Here is a 24490-nt window from a genome sequence, read left to right as displayed (position 1 = left end):
TTTAAAAAATTGATTTTCAAGAGAGAGAGGAAGGGAAAGAAAGAGAGAGGGAGAAACATCAATTTGTTGTTCTACCCATATACTTGCATGCCTGTGCCCTGACCAGGGATCAAACCTGTAACCCCAGCGTAATGGGACAGTGCTCCAACCAACTGAGCTACCTGGCCAAGGCCTGTCCTGGCTACTTTTTTGCAGTTTAATAAGCAAAGTAAGTTCTCGACTTTTTGACTCATATGAAAAAAGTCAGGCAGCACTAACTAAGTTGCCTGAAAACAGCCCCAGGCCAGCCCTGTCCTTCCTTCTTGGCTTTTCCCCAGTTGCTTAGATAGGCAAATGAAAGGGCAAGTGGGATGAAACCCATCTTAAAGAGATCTTACAGGTTTTGACAAACCTGTAAGTGTAGCACAAATCAAATATGTGAGGGTTGGGGTAAGGATGTAGGGCAATTGGAACATGTTCCAGAGCGGTAAGAATTAATCCATGTCTCCTCCGCTGTGATCATGGGTCACCTATAGATCACCGAGCTCTTGGTCCCAATTTCAAACCTTGAGAGAGGAAGCCCAGAACAGTAGCAACAAGACAGTGCCTGACCTTCAGAGAGTTTGCTGTCTCATCTCGTGGAGGAAACGAACACTAAACAAGTAAATGAACGCATCCCTAAATTTTCACAGAGTTCACTGAAAGAGAGATGTATAAAGCAAGAGAAGGGCTTGGAGGAATGGAAGAAATCATGCCTTGAGTCAGGGAGAGGCACACGGAGAGGTTAACTCAGCAGAGAATAAGCCAGTAACTCAATTATTTGTAAATATTTAAATTTACGATGAAGAATTTTACATGGCACTTTAAAAATACTGTGAGTGGGCACCACATTCAGAGGGATGAAAAGCGACACTTCTAAAAACTGTCACATAGATACTCGTTGATCAGGGCTGTTCTGAGAAAGTACATTGACTTCTCAGAACTAGACGTTATGTCCCTAGTTAAGGCCGTTCGTTCAGGACTGGGACCTGAATTTATGTCACCCAATAACCTCTGAAGTTTCCCTTTAAAGGGAGCTGATGTTTTGAGGGACTTTTTGTTCCAAGTGGTAGAAAGAGGTACCATTTAAGGGAATGAGCATTCCATCCTAAAATTCTTCCACTCTACCAGATAAAACTGAGCTTGGCAGATTCTGTAGAAGGTAACTTTCTTCTTTAAGATTCTATGAGTCCCCACACCACACACATGGGGTGGCGCACAGGGACTCCAGCTGGCCGGGGCTGTGGGCAGTGGCCCCAGGGCCAGTGGCAGGACCCTGGCTGTCCTCGGAGAACAACCCCTGGTCCCCCCGTCCCCCGCCCCCGCGGTGTCATTAGCGTGTCTGCCCACCACCCACGGCCTCTGATCTTGACCTCCCTTCTGCCGCAGGCCAGGCGGGCTGACAGCACGTCTCTGAGGATTCCGTGACTACCAGGTGTGACTTCTTAGAAGGAACACGTTTTGGGAATCAAAACACAGCGTGAGCCACTACGACAGAACCGCACCCCTCAGCTGTTCCGCACAGCTGGAGGGAGCGGTCCTCCCTCACCCGAAGCAGCCCCGCGGGTCCTTGCCCACCACCCGGACCTCAGGAGCTCTGGGCCTGTGGTCTAAGTGGGGGCCCTTGAGGGTGACTTGCCAACCCTGTTCTTGCCCCTCGCCCGGGACTGGAGCACCCAGATGGAGGCATGGCTGGGTTCTCCCAAGGCTTCCAGAACTGAGGGCTGCCTGCTAGTGCATTCAGGAGCCATGGCTCAGCAGTGTGCCAGGGACATGTCTGTGAATAAGTTGCTCAGCGTCACTGCAGGACATGAACCAGGCAATGCACTGCAGGGGCTTGGTAACCTGCCTGGCTCCCCAAGTGCCAGCCACTGTTCTTTCTCTAGGCTGGGGTCTCCCCAGCACAGAGCACGGGGCCCCTCTGTAGCAGCCAGGCAGGCAGGAGGGGACACGCCCATGCTGTGGCCTTTCCTGGTAGCCAGAGCTGTGGACTTCTTAAGTAATTTGGTATTTGTTTCTTTGCACTCTTTTTCTTTAACTTAGCTCCATATTGTGTAAGCTTCACACTCCAAAACCTGGACCCACCCTCTTCTGAGGGGTGAACAATGGGGGTGGCAGGGTGGGTGGAGGGGTGGTGGGAGAAGCAGGGAGCCTGGGCCATGGAGGCGTGGAGCCCACTCCTTGGGGGGACAGGGGAGGGGGTAAGGGGCACCCTGGATTTTGGGTGCAGCCTAGGGGATCCCCTGGCTCCAGGGCGCAGGCAGGGGTGCCCCAGGCTCTCAGGTGCAGGGAGTGGAAGGCGCTCCTCTTTGGGGCCCTGCGTCCAGCTCGGGGAAGCTGGCCTCAGCTGTGCCTCGCTGGGACTGACAGAGGCTTGACCCGCACCGAGAGGGGGAGCGGCCAGGAGGCTGCAGGCAGGGGTGGACGGAGGCTCGCTGGGGAGGAAGCCAATGTCTCTGCTATCTAAATGTCATCTTGTCTACCTTGGCCTCCAGCCTGTGGGCCTGTGACAAATCTGGCGCCTCCTGCCTGACCTCACCTAGCCCTCCCCAGGGGCCAGTGTCCAGAAGAGTCGACCTGGCAACCATCTGTTTGGGTTGGTTTTAGGGATGCGGGGCGTGGGGGGAGGGTTGGAGGGTGCAGCGCCTCTTCCCACAGACCTGCTAGCCAGGCACATGATTCAGCCAGGAGCCAAACCTTCGGAGGGCCGTGCCCTTCCCACCGCAGTGCTGGGGAAGGCACTGGCCCTGCCGACAGCCTGGAAGAGCACCTGGCAGGGGGAACCGCGGGCGCCGCCCCCGCGCCCTGGCCCGCGGCTGGTGCTTTGGTGTCCGCCGTTTTCACACGGGTAATCCAAGGCCCAGAGAGGCCACGAACTTGCCTGAGATAACGCCGTGAAGACGTGAGGGAGCAGAGTTTGGCTTTAGCTCTGGGAAGAATTTAGCAGGACTCAAGATGGGGGTTGGGGGACCTGGAGCTGCGAAGGTCGGGGATGAAAGCCCGGAGCAGAGCTGGGGGGAGGGGCAGGATAGTGTTTCCCAGCCCTCGGTTCGGAGAAGGGGGCCCACCTCGAGGGCTCCAGGCCCCTCCGCGGACCACCTCGGCCTGGTGGCAGCAGGCGGGGTGGGGGTAGCGGCGGGCGCCCTGCTCCGGCCGCGGACTGTGGGCCCTGCGGCAGAGCCAGGCCCTGCTGGCCGCTGGAGACGAGGGAAGTCCGCGCCCAGTGGAGCGGACCCTGACCCTGCGTGTTCAGGGCAAGAGCAGAGAGGCCTTTTGAACGCTTCGGGGAATCCAATATGGAGTCACTGTCAGCCATGACAGTTATGTCGAGCGCTAGGCCGAGACTCAGGTAACAGGGTGTAACACCCTTGGGAGGGGCGGAAACACCCTAAACCACAGGTTGGGATGCTCGGGTAAGGACTTCATCTGGACATTTTTATGAGTGGGACTTCCACCCGTTGTGGGTTACAATCACAGAGTTCTGACCACCAACTGCTGGAACTTGGCTGTACCGTGGTCATGCTGGAGGTGCCCGGGGCTCCCACCGGACACATCCAGCTAGAGCGCCACTTGGCTTGAGACATACCCCCCCGCCCCCGCGCCCCCCCCCCCCCCGCCGCAAGCCACCCACCTTCAGAAGACGCCAGCGACCAGGACTTTGCGCCAGGCGCTGGCTGCGCTGGCTTTTATCACTAAGCTCCCGCTCTCTGGGCTTAATCTGCTTGCGACTCTATTGGCTTATTGGGGAGGTCTCCCCTAAGAAACCTGCGGATGTGGCGATTTATAGCATTGTGTAAATACCTGAAGCGATCCTGGAATATAATATTTGCAATAGAGATAAAAATGTAGGAGCTCAAAAATTGGGTATGACACCTGTAAAAGGGTAGGTTCGGGTTTGGCAAGAGCAACTAGATTTCGGAGGGGTAGCAGCCAGTGCGCGCCAGGCTCAGAAAACCGCGGCGGGACTTCCAAGACGGGCTGTGACACAACCGGGAGTCGGAAAGAACAGGTTTGAGTTGTGTCAACAGTTCCTGACTTTAAAGTTCCCTCTCCCACTGCCAGGCAGCCGGGCCTTGGAAAGACACTACGCCCTGCCCCTGTCCCCTACACACAGTGTCATTTCATTACCAACAAGCCGAAAATAAAAAAATATCTTGTCCAGCCAGTTACTCAGAAAACCTGTAGGAGTCACAGCAGGTAAAGTGGCTTTATTAATTTGACAACTTGTAAGTGGGAAAAGGGTTATGTTATTTATTATTTGTTTTTACTCAGGGAGAGTCTTGGGCAGAAATTACCTAGATATATAATTTACCTGGAAAATGTATGGAAAAAATGTATAGAAACCTGCAGATAATGCCAATTGACTTGTACTATGGCATTTTCAAAAATGCAAGTAAGCTGTTGATAAATACTCATGTTTTTCATTTCAATAATATTATTAGTTACTAAATATTAACACCCAAGTAATAACGTATGGAAGATTAGGAATATAGGAGTGTTTGATGTTCTGACCCTTCCTGTTTCTTGCTGTCTGTTGATCTAAACTGTGTCACTAAACTTTCTAGTGACCGCACTTCTTCCTTCAGAGATAAATATCAACTTTTAAACATTTCATTGAAAAATTTTTGGTGCTTATTCTTTGTCAAAGGATCCCTTAAAAATGTCCTTTACGACCTCTCTTTCTCGCATCTTCTAAAATTCTGTTTTTGAGATCCTTTTTTCTAGTGTTTAATCATTCTAAGCAAGTGAATTAAGCAATTTAAGTTCACCAGATGCTATCCATTCCAAGTCACTTGAGGAAAGAACAAACTTGAAGTATTTAAATTTCATCTCTTAATCAATGAGGGAACGCTGTGAGAACTGGTACCTCGCATGGAGTTTTCTTTCCTATTATCAAAAGCTGTGTTATTCCCACAGCTCTTCTGCCACCATGAAGGGGACCTTCTTGAACACTGTCCTTGTCCTGGCGGTCTCCGCGTGGGCTGCCTTTGCAGCTGGTGAGTGACACGGCCTTGCTCTGCCTGCATTTTCTGCAGTATATGCAGGATCATGGGGAAATTAGAGCTAGAAATGGAAGTGCCATCTAGTTTTATTTAACCCTAATTCCTCATGTTACAAATATAGAAACTGAAACCAAAGAAAAAGAAAGAAGGGAAGAAGGAATAGGGCTGTGTAGAAATAACGTTTTTAAATGTCACTTGAATTAAAATAGTATAGGTCTGAGGTATGTCCTGATAAGCTGTATTTGGTAAGCCATATGCCACTACTAAAAATATTCAGCAAAGATAGTGAAAAAATTATTACGGGAATTACAGTGTTACACTAGGTTATATTCACTTAATGCGGCAAAGGAGGAATGGGGAAGCAAACAGATAGGAGACATACAGAAAACAAAAAGTAAAATGCCAGATGTAAATCTAACTATATCATAAAAACATTAAATGTGAGTGAATTTCACAATCTGATCAAAAGATAGAAATTGTCAGACTAAATTTAAAAAAAACCAAGATCCAACTACATACTATCTATAGGAGATAAACTTTGTTTTTTGGCAGAAATGGAAAATCTGATCCTAAAATTCGTATGGAAATGCAAAAGGCTGAGATTGCCAAAACAATCTTGAAAAAGAGCAAACATGTGGCAAGCGCTCGTGCTTCTGGCTGCAGAACTTACTGCAGAGTTATAGGCACCTAGACAGTCTAGTATTAGCATAAGGGGAGAAACAGAGATCAATGGAATAGCACTAAGAATCTAGAAAGAAAAAGACCTCACTTTTAGGGTGGATTGATTTTAACAAGATTCCAAAAAAATTTGATGGTGAATTGTCTTTTCAACAAACGCTGCTGGGCCAACTAGATGTCCACGTGCAAAAGAGTGAACGTGGACCCTTTCCTTGTGTCATAGACAAAAATTAACTCAAAATGAATCCAGAACTGGATGTAACAGGTAAAATTATAGAGCTATAAGAAAATATGAGTTTTCATGGCCTTAAGCTTGGCAAAGCCTTATTCAATATGGTGCCAAAGGCAGAAGGAAACAAAGAAAAATAGGTAAATTGGACTTCATCAAAATTAAAAATTTTAGTGATTCAAGTGATACCAATAAAGATAACAATAAAGTCGTAAGACAACGCAGAAAATGGGCGAAATTATTTGTAAAGCACATATCTGATGTTAACTAGTATCCAATATATATAAAGAGCTCTTACAACTCAATAATAAAAAGACTTAAAATAGTCTATTTAAAAAGAAAAGGCCAAATATCTGAATAGACATTTGTCCAGAGAAAATACACAATGGCCACTAAGCACATGAAAAGATGCTCAACAGCACTCATTGGCCAGTAGGAAAATATGTATCAAGGCCACAATGAGATACCACTTCCTACCCATTAGGATGACTATAAAAAAAATAAGTAATAACACACGTTAGCAAAAATGTTAGGAAATTGGAACCTTCATACATTGCTGTTGGAAATGTGAAATGGTGCAGCCGCTTTGGAAAATATGTCTTCAAAAGGTCACCATAGGACCCAGCAATTCCACTGCTAGGTATGTACCCAAGGGAAGCGAAAACACATGGCCACGCAAAAACACGTTCATGAGTGTTCATAGCGGCTTTGCTCATCATGATAGCCAAACCGTGAGAACAGCTAAAAGGTCCATTACCTGATTAATGAATAAATAAAATGTGATGTATACATATAATGGACTATCATTGAATTACAAAAAGGAACGAAGAGCTGATGCATGATATATCATGGATAAGCCTTTAAAACATTATGTTAAGTGAAAGGAGATTAACACATAAGACTACATATTATGTGATTCCATTTATATAAAGATTCCAGAAAGAAAAGAAAGCAAACTGGTGGTTGCTGGGGAGGAGAAAGGGGGCGGGTGTTGAGGGAGGAATGCGGAGTGACTGCTGACGGGGGCAGGGTTTCTTTTTGGAATGAAAATGTTACAAAATTGATTGTGGTAATGGTTGCACAACTCTGTGAATTTAATAAAAACCATTGAACCTGTACTCTTTAAATAAATGAATTCTATGGTATGGGAATTATATCTTAAGAAAGCTGATATACAGGAGTAGGTGAAGTAGGTTTACAGTTGTATGTGAAATGGCTTATTCTTGTATTCTTTATTATTTATTGTATTCTGTTTGTATTACAACTGTAAACCTACTTTTGCCCACCCCGTCTAGAGCTGATATGTTATTCTTGTATATTACAATATCAGATTATAATATATACTATAATATATGTAACAAACTGTTATATGCACATATATGAATAATTGCAAAGATTTTTTTGGATCCAGAATATGTAAGTCTTAATGAAACCCAACATCTTTTAAAATATCTCAATATAACTATTGTATGGTAATTTGTAACCGATAGGGTGCTTTCTAAAAACAGCTGAGAAGGGTTATAGGAGGTGTTGGTTGCCTGTGAAGGGGAAGGGCTGGAAGGAAGATCTCCATCTCACGTGAGAGCAGGGCTGCAGTGTCCCAGTGCTTCCCTTGTTCGGAGGGCAGCTTGCTTCAGCCCTTCTGCTGGGACGCAAAGCTGCCTGTGGGCCAGCCAGGGCCTCCCTCGCCCTTGCTATTTTCCCCGGGGACAGAAGACAGAGGAGCAACTCTCCTGATGCCGTTTTTTGTCTTCCAGACTTCCCTCTCCCTGCAGGCGAAGGGGCGAGCCTCAAAGAGACGAAGGTGAGCTCTGCTTTCTTGCTTCCCTGGACGGGACTGGGGAGACCAGGTTCCCTGACAGCCCCAGCTCTTTCTTCCGGGTGTTTGGGGCCTGAGGGGACCTGCGTGGGTGTAATATCACCATAAAAACTAAGTCATCAACTATGCATAGCACGTTCTGTCTGTTCCTGAGCCCTCTTCCCGTTCATTATCCCAGTCAGTTCATAAGGCTCCCTTGTGGGATGGAAAGCAAGTATTTTACATCATTAAATGGATGATGAAATCATGGCTCAAAATCAGGCCTGCCCTGTGCTACAGTGGACATTCCACTGGGCTGTCCGAAGACACACATCCTATCTCCCACGCGCCAATGCATTCACTTGGTCCCCTTCCTCCTACATCCTAGCTCTGCGGTGGCAAGCGTGAGCCCCCTGCTGTCTGAAGCGGCACACACAAGTCACTCAGTAACGTGCATAAGGAGACTCTAACCTTGAAAGACATTTTCCCCTCTGTAACCTCACAATCACAATTTGCGGTAGGTAGGAGAGGAATTTTTATCCTAAGGAATCTATAGCTCATACTGGGAGGTCTGCGGATTACATCTTATGTTACAATACATTATATTGTCTTATATTACATTATAATGTTATATATTGTTGGTGGTAAATGCCAGGGGTCAAACTCTTAGGCTTCTGAAGCCTGGGCCCCTAACTCCTGGTCTAGGGCTCTTGTCCCCCCATCCCCCGCCTTCACCCCCCCCCCCCCCCCACCGAGTGACGACAGTCAGAGGACCTGGAGGAAAGCATCTAAAGCAAGAGTCTGTGCCTCTCACCTTCAGGTTAAATGCACCAACAATATAAATCACTGCTGGTTCGTCTCCTACATCAAGCCAAGCGAACCCATCTGTGGCAGTGACCATGTCACCTACAACAGCGAATGCCATCTCTGCTTTGCAGTTCTGTAAGTCTTCATTTTCTTCTTCCTTTTCTCAAGTCAGGAGGCTAAATGGGGCCAACATAGGAAGGACCTCCTGAAAATGCTTCCTACCGGGGAGCTCCCCCCTCCAGAGAGGACTCCACTGTTTGCTCCGCCTCTGGGTCCCGGCTTCCCTAAGCTCAGCAGGGATCCCATTCACACAATGCAGAACAGAGCCCCGGGGGTGAAGGCTTGGTGTCTGCCCGCACAGGGACAGGTTGAGAAAAACAGAGTTTTTTCCTCCTTCCTTTTATTACTATGGTATTATTACACCGGCGGATATTTTTATGTTGAATCACCTGCGTTCTTAGAAAAAATCCGGCTTGATTGTGGTGTACAATCCTGTTTGGCTTCGATTTGCTAGTATTTAGTTGAGAATTTTTGCATCATATTCATAAGGGATATTTGTAGTTTCCTTTTTCTGTGATATTTTGGTCTGTCTTTGCTATTGTGGTAATTATAGCTTCCTGGAAAGATTAGGGAGTGTTTATTCCTCTTCTATTATTTGGAAGTGTTTGAGAAGGATTGGTATTAAATCTCCTTAAAATGTTGGTTAGAATTTACTAATGAAGATGTCTGATCCTGAGCTATTCTTTGTTAGGGTTTTTTCCCCCTGATTCAATCTCTTGATATAGGTCTGTTGATTTTCTGTTTCCTCTTGAATAAGATTAGGTAATTTGTGTGTTTCTAGGAGTTTGTCCATTTCATCTAGGCTATCTAATTTATTGACGTACAATTGTTTACAGTATTCCCTTATAATCATTTTTATTTCAAGGTCATAGCAATGCCTTAACTTTTGTTAAAGGCATATTTTAACTTTAATGTACATTCTCCTAGAAATATTCTGTATTTCTACTTAACTATTCAAGATTATTTTGAATTTTCTATATTTAAGGATTAGTATGTTTTATACATTCAATTTCTTTAACAAGTGACAACCTATATCGTAGATATTTTAAAGTATTTATTAAATAAGAATTTACTATTAGCAGGACGTTTCCTTTCTTCTAAAAACTTCGTTATCAAGTGAAACTTAGTCATAACATATCATAGAGCAAAAATAATCATTTTAAAATATAATTTCTTTCATTTAAAATATTTCTTTCAGATATGAAAGGCTTAAAATAACTAAACTGCATGATGGACCATGTGTAAGTCACTTTTTTTTTCATTTTTAGGAACAAACCAAATATAGCTAAACACTCACTGTTGTAGAGTTTTAAGTATTTTTTAAAAGATTTTATTTATTTATTTTTAGAGAGGGGAAGAGAGGGAGAAAGAGAGGGAGAGAAACATCAATGTGTGGTTGCATTTCGCACACCCCCTGCTGGGGACCTGGCCTGCGAACCAGGCATGTGCCCTACACTGGGAACCCTTTGGTTCACAGATCAGCGCTCAATCCACGGAGCCACACCAGCTAGGGCGAGGGTTTTAAATATTTTGTCATGAAAAATTTCAAGCATACATGATGTTAAAGATAATATAATAAAACCTCATATGCCTATCATATAGAGTCTACAAAGTGCAGTGTTTGCCACGTTTCCTTCCTCTATCTTTGCTGAAGCTTATTAACACATATCTCAGACATCATGTCACTTCGCTCCTGCCTACTTCAGAGTGCGTCTCTAGGAAGAGTGGACATCCCCTTACCAGAAATGCTGTTCTACACCTAATTAACTACTTGTTATCTTCTAATACATACTTCATGTTCAGAATTTCAAACCCATCTCAAAATAACATCTCCTGGGAAAAGAAATGTATTTTGGCCTGATAATTCAACAGTAAAGAACATCCATTTTACCCTTTGTCTTCCTGCCATGTCTAATTTCTGGGATACTGACAAAAGTCCCTCATTGGAAGGTTTTCCTGAGAGTGAATGGTCCAGGCCAAGCTTAACCCGGCTCTAGATCTCGTGCCTTTGAATTTAGGGTCATGGGGCCAAAGCAAGAGCTCAGCTGACACCATAGAGATCATTATAGTTCTGAGGCATGAAAATGGGCCTGAGACAAATCATCTTGGAAGAGAAAATAAAGAAGACAGCAGGTAAAGCACATAAAAATTGTATTAATTTTGTAATAATGCTACAATATCTCCTGATGCAATCTCAGTGACAAGGTCACAAGGCTCCTATGATTTACAGGTCAGTGTATGTATTACTCACTTGGAGCTCTATAACTTGAATGTTCTCTAGTTCCACTAAAGAGAAGGCGTAAGACTTTTTATGATTTGGGGTCATTGTAATGGGGCTTCCCGTGATCTCTACTTCTGTCAGATTCTTTTGACCTGGACTAATTCATAGAAAATCCTGCGGAATCCCTTCCTCTTATACCTGGGGCACAGCCCTTGTCAAATAAACCTTTGACCCCAGGTCCATTTCAGACTTCTAACTTCAAAAAAATGCTTTTAAACTGAAAGATATCCATAAAATGGTGTCCGAAGGCTGTCTTCTGGCAGACCTTCTTTTCCCTTGGGGCAGCCTTTGTTCCGTTCAGGCCAACTGACTGATGAGATCATCGGCATTGTGGAAGACAATCTGCTTTACTTAAAGGCCTCTGATTTTATCTCCTCCAAAAACACTGTTCAGAAATACTCAGGAAGTTTCACCAAATATCTGGGCACCATGGCCCGGCCAAGGTGATACATAAAATTAACCATCACAAGACCTGTACCTGGAGCCACTAGTTAGAAGGCAGCTGTAAATCACCTGCCCCAGGGACCACTCCGGGAGCATGCAATGAACATGTTATTTTATCCAAGTCTTTCCATATTTGTCTGTTTACTAGATAGTACTTCACCCTAAGATAAAAATAAAGATACTATAATCATCAATCCAGGGGTGGGCTGAATCACAAACTATTAACACAGTTAAGGAGAGTCTGGAATTCGCTGCATGAATGATCAACCTACAATTCAGAAACATTTCTTTACAGCAGTAATACCTAATTAGAAAATTTAAAAAAAAAAACCAAACAAACCCAAAAACCTCAGAACAGAAATAAAAACTGATCTGGAAAATAACTTTCCTCCTCAAGACTTCTGAAAACTTTAAGACTCAACCAAAGGATAAGATCCTATGAAGAGACAGTCCACGCTCCTGGGTTGTAACTGAAGCTTTATGATGGCCCTATGCCTCTTCTGCCCCACGGCTGCCCTGAGGGCCAGATGGCTCAGGGGCATCCGCGTCCTTCACCCTCCTCTGCCCACTTCTACTGCGCTTTTCTTCTTCGGTGAGATTAGAGTGTCTCTAGTATGCCTTAATTCACAGAAAAATTGTTAGCATTCCTCCTGCTGGGCTCTATGTGGTAGTTTTTCTCTTCATTTCCTCGTTTGATTTCTCTAAGCAGATACTTCTTTTACAGGAGAACTCCTGAACGTGCCATGGAGAATTACAGAGCCTGCTGAATCCCCAGATGATCATGTAAAATGTAGTGGTTGCTTCTTAAAGTGTATGCCCTTTAGAGGAGAATACCCTGGAGGAAACTAACAGTAGGATCACACTCATTGATTAGCTTCTTCAGTAAATGATTCTCAGCAGAAAATCTGGCTGGCAAACATTTTTCTCAGTAAGACTTGTATCTTTTTAAAAGATCCTCTCTTCTGTGTTCTCATCCCAAAATCACACAACTTGTGCCATGGGCTCCCTCTGTTCTTATACAGATTATGAACAAATGACCACAGATGTCGACACTAGGGAACAGGTGCTTCAAGAGCAGCAATATTTACAAGAGGAGGGCTCTGGTCATTGTTAACCTGAGTACATGTCAGGCAAGTGACGTCAGGATCTGGTTTGAAAAACTAACCATGTAGTAAGAGATTCAGAACTTTATTAGAAGAAAACTTACTGAGCACAATACTTTGAGTAGTTCCTGGCCACATTAAGGTTTTTTGTTTTTGTTTTTTAATTTATTTTTAGAGACGGGAAGAAAGAATCAGTATGTGGTTGCATCTCTAGCGCCCCCTGCTGGGGACCTGGCCCGCAACCCTAGCATGTGTCCTGTACTGGGAATTGAACTGGCAACCCTGTGGTTCATAGGCCAGTGCGCAATCTGCTGAGACACACCAGCCAGGGCCACATTAAGGTTTTTAAATGCTTTACAAGGACTAACTTACTTTTTCACAACAAATTTAAGTACAGCCTCATTTTACAAAGAAATGAAAGCTTAGAGTTTCATACAATCCACAGTGAGGATTCTATTACAATGAATTAGAGATTCTTATATAAAACATTTGATTATGGTCCTAGGAAACCATATATATACATGCACACAGTAAACTGTGAATGAAGAAATATACATGCATATATGTGAAACCTCAGGAAGCCAGGCAAGGATAACTTGGCCCCTGCTTCCTTCCCTTATTTGGGAAGCAGTTGTCCACAGGTTCTGCTGGGTGTTGAGTTTTACATAAGATGGCTCTGTCTTTTGGCAGGGGTGGAGGATTAAGTTTTATTCAAAGGAATGTTAAGATCTGATGATATGGCACAGAATGTAAAAAAGAAAGACCAGGTTAGAAATGTGGGAACCACAACATCACATGTAAGTTGAGGCATTTCATACACTTTTCAAGTTGGATGTGTTGAATGTTGGTCACTTTGTTTATAAGCAAGTGTTTGGTTTATTTTAAGATTTTATTTATTTTTAGAGAGAGGGGAAGGAAGGGAGAAAGGGAATCATCAATGTGTGGTTGCTTCTCACATGCCCTTGGGTCTCCCCAAGAATCACATCTGCCCTTACTTTCATTAAGTAGGTGTGTTGTTGAGAACGGTCAAAGCAACCATAAAAGTTTCCTAAAGACACCTCTGGCAACAAGCTGCCGGAACCACAAACCCTCTCATCAACATTCCAGGAGTGCGACACCGGGATACGCAGGCACTAGAATCAGTTGGGAAAATATTTCAATTGATGACAATTACCGTTTGTTATCTTTCCTCTCAAATTCTGTAATTCCCTCCAAGAAAAAACTGTGCCCTCTCCAAACACGAAACTACACTCCAGGAATAACCCAGTTCTCGCCTCCTCACCCGGGACTACTTCAGTAGACCCTGGGGTAACCCACTCTACAAGCCGGTGCCCGAATTCCTTAGCGACATGTTCCCGATCCTTACGGCTAGTTTCCCTCCCGCCCTCTGTACGCCTGGGCTCCAACCAAGAATCCTGCTTCACCAAGCCCGGGTTCGCTGTGCTCCTCCGTGCCTCTGTGGTCGCTCTGCCTGCTGCCTGCCTCTGCCCTCGTGATTGAGCGCGCAAGTCCTTCGCCCTCGGCGTAGCTCCGACAAACACTGGCAACCAGCCTTGCGTGAGACAAGAACACAAGAGTAAGGCAAGGAGCATGCCGGTGGCCCCGCTGGCGGGCACTGCCCCTGCCAGGCTGCCACCTCGGACGCCCATCCTGTCCTGGGTACCCCGGCTCGCCCTCTCTACCACACGAGGGAGTCCCAGCGAGGCTCAGAGAGGCAGCTCCCGCCCGAGACGGCGTCCTTCTCTCGTCTGGCGCAGGACGAGCGCTGGAGAGAGATGAGGGCCACCGGCAGCCAACCCTCCTGCTGCAAGCTGTCCCCGTCTTGGGTCCTGGGCAACCGGACAGCACAGGCACCTGCCAGGGCTCACACAGCCTCGCTACGCTTCCGACTCGGCCCGAGGTCCACGGCAAGGACCCCAGGGGGGCTGCCCGCCGAACGCCTGAAGGACCCCGCTCGGGCCGCTCGGGCTAGCTAACACAGCGCCTGGCGGCCGAGGGACGCTGCCGGAGGACTAGGTGCATTCGGACCCGCACTCCAGCTGAGCTGGGGCTCCGAAGAACCCAGAGTCTGGACTTTGTCCCAGGTACCAGCGGCAGGGATTGCGCGGCTGCGGGACTGGAGAAATGGAGGGGGTCTGGGGGAGGGTACGAGATTGTGAGCCTGGGGGGCTGGGGGCGGGGCCTCGGGTACTGGGGGACGGAGGCAGAGTTGAGGGCCTGCAGGTCCACGTCGGGCTTGCGAGGACTAGAGGCTTGGATGCTGCCTTCCGGAAGCAGAGGAATAGGTGCCTCAGGTGTCGGGGCAAATGCCCAGGCAACTTACAAAATTTGTAATTCTCTGATGGAGCGACAACTTTAAGTTGAGCAAGTTTCTCGACTTGTCATCATTTGTTGTAAACTAAGAACCAAGACAGCCATAGGTGGCATTAAGAAAGGACCCACATCCTCCCCTGGAGGCCTCTCGCAGCCTGGCCTTCGTATGGCTGGATCACGTTCATTGATTAATTCGTTTGACAAATACTGTTGAGAACGAGCTACGTGCTAGGCACTCTGCATCGGTACTGAGGATACGATGGTGAGCAAAACAGACCCCTGCTTTCATGGAACTGACCTTCTTAGTGGGGAAGGCGTAACTGACGAAAACGTGCAAGGAGCTCTGAGAAAGAATTACAGGAGAAGGAAGCTAAGATCTGGTACGTGAGTAGGAGGAAACCAGAGGAAGCACATTCTGGCTGCGAAAACTCATATAAACGCTGTCAGGCCAGAAAGTCTTGGAGCTGTAGGGCCCATGAGGCTGGAACAAAAAAGTTCAGGAACGTGGAGTTCTAGATGAGGCTAGAGAGGGACGCAGGGATCAGGTCACGCAAAGTCCAGTAGACCACGATAGGGATTTGGGGTTTTATTACAAAAGCATGATAGACTTTAAAGGGTTAAGTAAGGAAGGAAATGATAGGTAAATTTGCATCTTTAGTTCTCTGGCTGCTTTGTGGAGAACAAATTATAGAGGGTAGCAAGACAGAAACCGGAAAACCATTCAGGAGGCTGTTGCACAGTCGAGGGAGGGAGGATGCTACCTTGGACTTGGTGATGGTAGTTGAGAGGGAGGGAATTGTATGGATTTGAGATGTTATATTGGTTAAGTAAAATTATCACAATTTAGTGATAGCGTGGATGTGGGAGATGAGGGAGAGGAGGTGCCAAGCATGTCTCTAGATGTATGGTGAAGACTCTGCGTGCTTTGGGTCACTAACCACCTGGGAAATTAGGGAGAATGGGTTGGCCAATCTTGTACTGGCTAGACTTGGCTTAGCTTTGTGGTTCGAGTGGAGCATCAAGCTGAAGGTATAGAAAGGACATGAGAAGAAGAGACCTTGGCATAGCTTCCTCATTTGAGCCAGACCTTAACACCACCTTTAACATGATTGTCGGGCTACTTTGGGACTAAGAGAAATGAAAGTGTTGGCCAGACTGGTCCTGCATGTGCTCATGGAAGCCTTCTCTATTGGCTGGCAAATTTAGGGGTTCCACCGGGTATCTTCTGAGACCTAGTCCTTAGTCCTGCAGAGATGACCAGCTTCTCACATATCAATAGAAGTTCATGGTTGGAAGAGAATTCAAGTGCTCTTAGGCCAGGGTATAAAATACTTTTATTTTCTTTATATCATTTGCACAATTATTTATTGAGCTCTTACAGCATGTTAAACACTGGAAATGCAGATATGAATAGAAAAAGCTATGTAGGTTCATTAGGCAATAAAATTGTTCAAGCACCCTTGTGCCAAATACTGTTTCGGCTGCTTCAGATACAACATGGTTACAACTAGTCCCTGAACTTGGAGTGGCACATCTGTAAGCTTTGCCATTGAGAACAGCTGAGTGTATTACAGGGTTTGAGTTGGACAGGAAAGATCTTGACCTACCTATTAGAGTAGATCAGAGACGCCATGTACCCAGCAGACTCTGTGGTCTCCTGCCAACATCCTGGTTCTGGCCCACCCCGTCTTCCAAGTCTGCAGTCAGTGGGAGAGCGTTACAAGATAGAGGGCTTTTGCAGTGGGCACACTTGTTCTACCCTTGTGGCCTGGCTCTTGAGAAGTGTAGTTGTAAATACTCTGTACAACACAGAACAGTCAGGAAGGGAAGGGAATATTGGGAGAGACAGGTAGTGTTTAAACTTGAGTCTCTCTTGAATGGGTCACTCCTCTGTAGGCTCACAGTGGCAAAAACCAGATAATGTAACCCACAGGACAGCCCCCGTGCGCCCCTCCCACTCCCTTCCCTCCATCCCTGAGCACACAAGGGCCATTAAATACAACAAAATATACCTGTATACAATAACAATGTATACAGTCTTCCTGTGTAACCGTCATGTGCTTTCTGTAAATGAGAGCGCTGGTTGGCTTGCAGGGCTGCACAGCTCCAGAGGAGGAAGGGCGGGGGGTGCAGCTCCGATGGGTCCCTAATCCAGCTCTGATGGCAGGAGCGGGAGAGCAGGATGACCTCCATCTTGCGAAGCCCTCAGGCTCTCCAGCTCACCCTGGCGCTGATCAAGCCCGATGCAGTTGCTCACCCACTGATTTTGGAGGTAAGAATGAATCCCAAGCCTCTCCTGTGTGCCCTGGACATCACTTCTGTTTGAGGTGCCATAGGGCCACTTGTAAAGACTGACAACACAGTCCTGTACTAGATACCATGGAGGCAGAGCTAGGAGCCATGGACTCAGACCCTAAGAAGACTGAAAATCTGTCGGAGATTTGGGTAGATATAAAATATAAGAAAGAATCCCGTATAATAATAAGAGGAACCAAACCTCAAGACAATGTATGTGTGTTAGTTTTCTATTGCTGTGTAAAAATTACCACAAACTTAGTAGCTTTAAGCAACACTCCTTTGTTATTTCACAATTCTAGAAGCTGAGGCTCAGGAGCCTTGGCCAGGTTCTTTCCTTACGGTTTCACAAGGCCGAAGTCAAGGTATCAGCTGACTGGGCCCTCACCTGGAGGGTCTGGGAAAGAATCCACTCCCAAACTTACTCGGGTTGTTGGCAGAATTAAGTTCCTGTGGTTATAGGACTGAGGTCCCTGTGTCCTTGCCTGTAGGCAGGGGTTGCTCTCAGCTTCTGAAGGCTCCTCCCATCCGTCATCCGTTGGCCCTCTGCGTCTTCAGGACAGCAGCGGTGCATCGAGTGCTTCAGATCTCTGTGACTTTGCCTTTAGCTCCCAACCAGATACATCTCTGCTGGTAAAGAGGCCATGTGACTAATTAGGCCCGTCCAGATAATCTGCCTTTTGATCAAAGCAAAGTCCACCTATATTAACCTTACACCTGCAAAATCTCTCTTGTCATGTCACGTAGTAATCATTCTGCATGATACTTACCGTCCTGGAGATTTAGGGAAGGCAACTTGGTGGGGCTAGGTGAGGGACACTTTAGCATTGTGCTTACAACAGTTTGGTAAGTAGTAGCTGAGCAGCATTGCTAAGTAAGCCCACTGTACTGCAAAGGGAGACCAGGGCCATGAGGAACGGTGGCTTGCAAGTGTTGAGACTAGGCCAGGCTTCAAAGGGAAGGATGGACTTCGGTTGGTGCCCAGGAGGACAAGCATCCCACAGAAGGGAGGTGCTGAGGCGGGAGTGGTGTGTCTGAGGGCCACCGGTGGGCTGGGTGGTGGGACTAGAGAGCTGGAAATGGTGGGGGGCAGGGAAGTGCAGCCTTGAGCACCAGAATGAAGTGGTCGCTCTTCATCCCATGAATAATAGGAACCACGTGAATGCTTCTGACCAGAGTGTGACCTAAATTACAATGTTTTTGACTTGTCAGGTGTGATGGTACAGAGAGAGTGGGGGAAATTCAGGCCAGGGCCACTATCAAGAGACGTTCCTGATGGCTCGAGTGGTGGGTCCTGTGGGCTTGGGCTCGAGGGGCTGCAGGAAGGGAGGCGCAGGCACAGCACTTCCTGCCCGCTCCGCCCAAGGCCACGTGCTGGTGGTGTGACTGAAGGGCTTTGCCCCACCGTCTTCTCGCTGGCCCACCCAGGGACAGGCTCTCAAGCCCTGGGCTCCCACGGGTCCTTTGGTCAGCCTTTTGTTCACTCAGATGGCCCTTTTGACTGATTTTTATCTTTGCGGTGATATTTATCCTAGGCTGTTCATCAACAGATTCTGAGCAACAAGTTCCTTATTGTACGAATGAGAGAACTTGTGTGGCGAAAAGAAGATTGCCAGCGGTTCTACCAAGAGCATGAAGGTACGCTCGGCAGCCTTCTGAGTGGGAGGCGTCTCTGCCCCAGAAGGCGTGCAGGACAGACTTACCTGGCCACATGACGCAGGCTCTCTACCACCAGCATTGAGATTGTCACCAGTTTCAAGTCTCAGTATATACACAGACTTGTCATGATTCTCAGGGTTTGGTTTTGTTTTTTCTATTTTCTAGGAAGGTTCTACCTCACAGTCCAGTCCAACCAGAAACTTAGTTTTATATCCTGGTAATATCAGTAGTTAACATTTAGTGAACGTTTACTCTGTCAGACATGGTCGTGATGCTCATGATTTCATTTAACTCTCCCAGCAGCCCTGCTAGGTAGGCATTGTTATGTCCCCAGGATACAGATTAGGAAACTGAGTTAGAGAAGTTCATGAGTCACCCAAAATCGCACAGGTGGTACGTGGCAGAGCCTGGATTCGGACCCAGGTACGTCAGACTCCAAGGGCCTTGTTCTTGGCTCTAAAACAGTTTTTATTATCCCAAGTTAGGAGCCAGAAGCGCAGTCGGTTCTCTTGGGCACCAGTGTCTTGACAAAGGTCCTCTCTCTTTGCAGGGCGTTTTTTCTATCAGCGGCTGGTGGAGTTCATGGCCAGGTACTTCTGAGTTTGGTTCCAGCATCTTTATCTACTGAGACGTATCTCCCCTGCCCCCTAAGTAGATTCATTAATTCCCTTCGCCACTCTTGAAAGTCGAAATGAGTGTCCAGCGTCCAAAGACACAAGGGCCCGGGGCCCTGAGTGAGCCAACGGTTGCCTGGCGGCCACCAGTCCCATGGTGGTCGCTGATCCAGGGGCTGCAGCAGAACACTGTCAAATGCCGCCTAGCAACTCTGCTGAGCTTTGCGACTTTCTTGGATTTCAGCAGTGACCCCTCCATCACCTATGTGGGCAGCACTGGTACCCAGCTAGAAAAGCCCGGAAGCTTTCACGATGCGCAGTGTGCCTTCATCTGTGCCCGCACATAGCGTGCCGTCCTAGACCCAGGGGCCTGAGTCCTGACGGGTGTCTGCTCCTGTCATTCACAGCGGGCCAATCCGAGCCTACATCCTCGCCCACAAGGATGCCATCCAGCTGTGGAGGACACTGATGGGCCCCACCAGAGTGTTTCGAGCGCGCCACGTGGCCCCAGATTCAATTCGTGGGAGTTTCGGCCTCACCGACACCCGCAACACCACCCATGGCTCTGGTGAGTTTGCCTCCCAGACCCATAGCCACAAATAGGGGGGCTTAGTGTGGGGCTGGTGGGTGGGCCATATGGTGGGGTTGAGAGTTGGATCCTCCCTGTGAGCTTTTTTTCCCAGCTGGCCCTTTGTGGCCATCTTGGCAGATGTGGCCCCGGGACTGTGGGACGGGCGGGAAGAGGCGAAGCTCTGGTTTGTGAGCCTGATATTGACTGCCTTTCTGTGCTCCCCAGTTGAATCCCCTCTTTTTCTTGCCTTCTCTTACAGACTCTGTGGCTTCAGCCAGCAGAGAGATCGCAGCCTTCTTCCCTGACTTCAGCGAGCAGCGCTGGTATGAGGAGGAGGAGCCACAGTTGCGCTGTGGCCCCGTGCGCTACAGTCCGGAGGGCGGCGTCCACCGTGCAGCCGGCACAGGAGCCTGAGGCAGGCCTGTCAGTATGTGAAGACTGGTGGCGTGGCCAAGACTTTTGTCTTAGCCCTCCTGTCCAGAGCATTCTTCTGAGACCAGGGAGGCCTGGGGCTCATGGCGTCTTCCCCGCTAGGGCTCGCCACCTGCGTGACGGCCCAGCCCCTCACTGCCACCGCCTCTAGAATCTAACCCTGTCTGCCTCGCCTCTGGAGTGTTCGTGGGCAGCTCGGAGGAAGAATGCTTCCTCTTTTTTCTGAAAACTGCTCATCCTTTTTCAAGCAAGAGCCCTGCAGTAACTCTCTCTAAGCAGCATGGGGCCTGGCTTCCTCAGTGCAAGTCAGTAGGCAAGGCTGGGAGCTCTGCGCTGGGTGCCTTCTCTCCATCCTTAACTGGAGTCATTAGTAATTAAACCTGCGCTGAAGCCAAGTTTCTCCCTTGTTCCGTGGAGAAAGACTGTGTGGAAATATCCCGTGCACGCTGCATGCAGCTTAGGCTGTGCATGAGGGCGCCCAGTGACAGCTGAGTGCAGATCCAACACTGCGCCTCTGGCACAGGCTGCATCCAGGAGGAAGGGGAGGCTTTGATTTTGAACAAAGGTGTGCCTGCCCAGTAGAGGAATATTTTTTGTGGGTTTTTTTTTATTACTGATCTTTAGGGAGAGAGGGAAACATCAATTTGTTTTCCACTTATGTATTCATTGGTTCTCTTGTGTGCGCCCTGACTGGGGAGCAAACCCCCAGCCTTGGTGTATTGGGACGATGCTCTAACCAACTGAGCTACACGGTCAGGGTGAGGCTTGTTTTTATGATTCACTTTTTTTTATGATTTGCACAAAGCCACTAAAGGTAGCCATGTTTTTGTTGCAGCTGAAGATGATACTTTTCAGTTACTTCATGACGAATCACCTCAAAATTTAGTAGCTTAAAACAGTAATGCTTTCTTGTTCTATGTTTGTCTATTGGTGGGGTGATTCTGCTGGTCTCACTTGGACTCACTCACGTGGCTGCATTCAGCAGCTGGGTCTAATGTGACCTTTCATCTTGAACTTCTTCATAGCATGGTTGTTTCAGGGCTCCAAGAAGGCAGGTCCCCATTCACAAGCTTAGGAAGCCTCTGTTTATGTCATGTTGCTAATATCCCATTGACCCAAGCAAGTCACATGGCCAAACGCAGAGTCCATGTGGGAAGGGCCTGCATGAGGGCATGGACACTGGGAGGTATGAATTATTGGGGGCCATTGCCATGGCAATCTACAAATTGGGGATAGTGAAGAGCCTTGACTTTACATAGAATTTATTAAAATAAATATTTGTACAAGCCAACAAAGGAGATGAAGCAATAGCCAGAGTAAGAAGGTCCAAGTCCAAATTCCAGATTCAGGTACAGTTACAAGGACCTGGTCCAGGTCCAATGTCCAAGTCTAATGTCAGGTACAAAGTTGCAGGTTAAATCCGTGTCTCAGTTTCAGGCTTAATGTCTGGGAATAGGTCAGAGTTCAGGACTAAGTTCATGTCCACATCCAGGTCTGAAGTCTGGGCATTAGGTCCAGATCCAAGATCAAGGTATGAAGTCCAAGTCCTCTCAGAAGTTCAGGTTCAAAGGAAAGAGGGAGGGGGATAATAAGGGAAAGAAGGGGAAGGGTCAAGTCATGGAACATGTATAAAGGACCTGTGGACAAAGATAGCAGAGGGGAAGATTGAAAGTGGAAGGTGGGGGTAAGGGAGGGCAGGGGAGAAGAATGGGAAAATGGGGACAACTGCAATTGAATAACAATAAAAAAATTAAAAAGTAAAAATAAAGTTCAGGTTCAAGACCCATATTCAAGTTTAAGATCCAAATTCATGTGTATAAGCAAAAGCCATGTCTAATGTCAGGTCTAAAGCCCAGGACCATGCAGGTATATCGTTGAGATCTGATGTCTAGTTTCAAGATTCAAGGCCAAGGACAGGTTGAGATTCAAAGTATGATTTAAGGGCTATGTCAGGATCAGAGACCAAGGTTTAAAATACAAATTCAAGGTTCAGGAATAAGACCCAAAATCCAACTGCAGGTTCAGGTCCACAGTCCATGTCTGTTTTCAAAGTATTGGTCCAATGCCCATGACCAAGATCAGGGCCAGGCCCACATCCAAAGTTGAGGTACAAGGTATGTGTCTGATTTTAGAGGAGGAGGTTCAAGCTAAAGACCTAAGTTCTCAGGTACATTTCCAAATATCTGGTCCAGGTCCAAAGACCAGCCCTAATGTCTGAGTAGACCTGATTTCAATGCCAAATTTAGGTCCAAGGTGAAACTGTGGGTACTTGGTCCAAGGACCAAGTCCAGGTATAAAACCCAGGTCCAGTCTCCTAATCAAAGTTTCAGGTACTCTGCTGAATGCCAAAATCTAGGTCTAAGGGCTGTTTCAGTGTTCCGGACCAATCCAGGCGAACATCCAGGTCCAGGTCCAAATTTCAAGTTCCAAGTCAATCCAAGTCAGTGTCCAAAGATACCACTTCACACCTGTCATAAGTTCAATTGTGGCCCTCAAAGGTTTATATGACAAAGTCCTGAGACTGGAAATAAGACCATTGCATATGTAATTAGTTACGGTGAAGTCACAGAGGAGTAGGATGGACCTCTAATCCAATGTGACCAATGTCCTTATGGAAAGGGGAATTGGGCACAATGCATACAGGGAGAACACCATGGGAACGTGGAGAGGAAGGTCAGTGCAATTCATCTACAAACTAAGGAATGCTGGAGATCGCCAGGAAAACACCAGAAGCCAGGAGAGGTATGGAACATAATTCACAGCCCTCAGGAGTCAACCCTGCCAACACCTTGATCTTGGACTTTTAGCCTCCAGAACTGTGGGATACCAACCTTCTGTTGGTTAAGTCACCAGTTTTTGGTATTTGTTACAGGAGCCATAGCAAACTAATATCACACCCAAGATCCAGATCGAGGTCTGAGGTCCAGGTCCATGACCAAGGTCTAGATAGAAGCTCAGGTCCAAGATCCTGGACAAATACAGGTCAAAGATTGAATTCTAATACTGGAGTCCACATCTAAGTCTATGACAAACTCCAAGGTCTAAGTATTATAAAAGGTTCACATCTATTTCCAATTTCTAGCTTAAGATACTAATAATTTCCAAGGAACTGGACAAATCAAGGTCCAAGGTGCATGTCCAAAGTAGTTGTGCAGGCCTGAGGTCCTGATTCAATATCTAGGGAACAGGATCAGGTCTAGGTGCACAGGTGAGCTTAAAGGTCTAGATCCAAGGTACAGTTCCTAAGGTGGGTCATGGTCTGTGTCCAAAGTTCAGGTCCAATGTCAGGTCTAAAGTCCAGGTTAAATCCATATCTAGGTTATAGGTTCAAGGTCCATGTCCACAGCCTCTTTTGCAGAAAGAGAAGCAGTCTTCATGTCAAGCTGCAAGGGACTTCAAATAGCCAAAACAATATTGAAAAAAAAGTTGGGAGAACCCACACTTCCTGATCTTGAAGCCTACTGCTAAGTTATAGTAATTAGAACAATGGATACTAGCCTAAGGATAGACGTATAGACCAACGGAATAAACTTGAGAATCGAGAAATAAATCGAAATGTCTATGGTGAACTGATTTTTAACAAGAGCGCCAAGACCAATGGGGGCAAGAATAGTCTCTTCAACAAATGGTGATGGGACAACTGGATAATCAAATGGAAAAGAGTGAAGTCAGCCCCCTCTCTCACATCATATACACAAAAGGAACTCAAAATAGATCAACAGCCTGAATATAGGAACTAAAACTGTAAAAACTATTAGAAGGGAAAGTAGGGGTTCATGATCTCAGATTTGGGAATGGCTTCTTAAGATTGACACCCAATCCACGAGAAACAAAAAGAATAAATTGGACTTCATCAAAACTAAAACAAAAGTTAAAACTCTTGTACATCAAAGAATAGTATCAGGAATATGAAAAACCTACAGAATGGTAGGAAATATTGGCCAATTATATATCTGATAAGAGATTAAAATTCAGAATATATTTTTTAAAACTTAAAAGTCACTTGTAAAAAGACAAACAGCCTAATTTTAGAATGGGCAAAGAACTTGAACAGACATTTCTCTAAACAAGATATGCAATGGCTAAATAGCACATGAAAAGGTATTCAGCATCATTGCTCATTAAAAAAGTGCAAATCAAAACCGGAGATACCATTCCACATCCACTATGATGGCTTTAATAAAG

At 46.5% G+C, this 24490-nt stretch overlaps 2 protein-coding genes across 5 annotated transcripts; both read left to right on the top strand.

Annotated features, from left to right (window-relative positions):
- Positions 1-4080: 4080 nt before the first annotated feature.
- SPINK8 (serine peptidase inhibitor Kazal type 8 (putative)) lies at positions 4081-12234 on the top strand. 2 transcript variants are annotated; one of them, XM_054594484.1, is made up of 6 exons: positions 4081-4215; positions 4936-5015; positions 7686-7732; positions 8547-8668; positions 9792-9834; positions 12043-12234. In XM_054594484.1, exons 2-6 carry the CDS (start codon positions 4949-4951, stop codon positions 12052-12054), a joined length of 291 nt encoding a protein of 96 aa, XP_054450459.1. In that variant the 5' UTR covers positions 4081-4215; positions 4936-4948; the 3' UTR covers positions 12055-12234. The 2 variants fall into 2 exon arrangements, with proteins under 2 accessions (XP_054450459.1, XP_054450458.1); XM_054594483.1 differs by lacking the exon at positions 12043-12234 and adding an exon at positions 10612-10725.
- Positions 12235-14402: 2168 nt separating this feature from the next.
- On the top strand, positions 14403-23318 carry NME6 (NME/NM23 nucleoside diphosphate kinase 6). Of its 3 annotated transcripts, none has more exons than XM_054594553.1 (6): positions 14403-14505; positions 16902-17006; positions 18565-18667; positions 19239-19278; positions 19710-19870; positions 20133-23318. In XM_054594553.1, exons 2-6 carry the CDS (start codon positions 16917-16919, stop codon positions 20285-20287), a joined length of 549 nt encoding a protein of 182 aa, XP_054450528.1. In that variant the 5' UTR covers positions 14403-14505; positions 16902-16916; the 3' UTR covers positions 20288-23318. The 3 variants fall into 3 exon arrangements, with proteins under 3 accessions (XP_054450528.1, XP_054450527.1, XP_054450526.1); XM_054594551.1 differs by having other exon boundaries at positions 14419-14505; positions 18580-18667; XM_054594552.1 differs by lacking the exon at positions 16902-17006 and having other exon boundaries at positions 14408-14505.
- Positions 23319-24490: the final 1172 nt, after the last annotated feature.

Source organism: Pteronotus mesoamericanus, unplaced genomic scaffold, assembly GCF_021234165.1.
Source record: "Pteronotus mesoamericanus isolate MK-2021 breed Mesoamerican mustached bat unplaced genomic scaffold, CSHL_Meso_final scaffold_533, whole genome shotgun sequence".
Lineage (NCBI taxonomy): Eukaryota > Metazoa > Chordata > Mammalia > Chiroptera > Mormoopidae > Pteronotus > Pteronotus mesoamericanus.
Note: the sequence above shows the minus strand (reverse complement) of the source record. Positions and strands in the feature narration are given on the sequence as shown.

Bases quoted from the DNA above. Each gene is read 5' to 3' on its own strand.
- NME6 (XM_054594553.1), top strand. From the start codon at position 16,917: ATGACCTCCATCTTGCGAAGCCCTCAGGCTCTCCAGCTCACCCTGGCG. The intron at 19,279-19,709 runs GTACTTCTGAGT...TGTCATTCACAG, and splicing joins CTGGTGGAGTTCATGGCCAG to CGGGCCAATCCGAGCCTACA. The intron at 19,871-20,132 runs GTGAGTTTGCCT...CTTCTCTTACAG, and splicing joins CAACACCACCCATGGCTCTG to ACTCTGTGGCTTCAGCCAGC.
- SPINK8 (XM_054594483.1), top strand. From the start codon at position 4,949: ATGAAGGGGACCTTCTTGAACACTGTCCTTGTCCTGGCGGTCTCCGCG. The intron at 5,016-7,685 runs GTGAGTGACACG...TTTGTCTTCCAG, and splicing joins GTGGGCTGCCTTTGCAGCTG to ACTTCCCTCTCCCTGCAGGC. The intron at 8,669-9,791 runs GTAAGTCTTCAT...TATTTCTTTCAG, and splicing joins CATCTCTGCTTTGCAGTTCT to ATATGAAAGGCTTAAAATAA.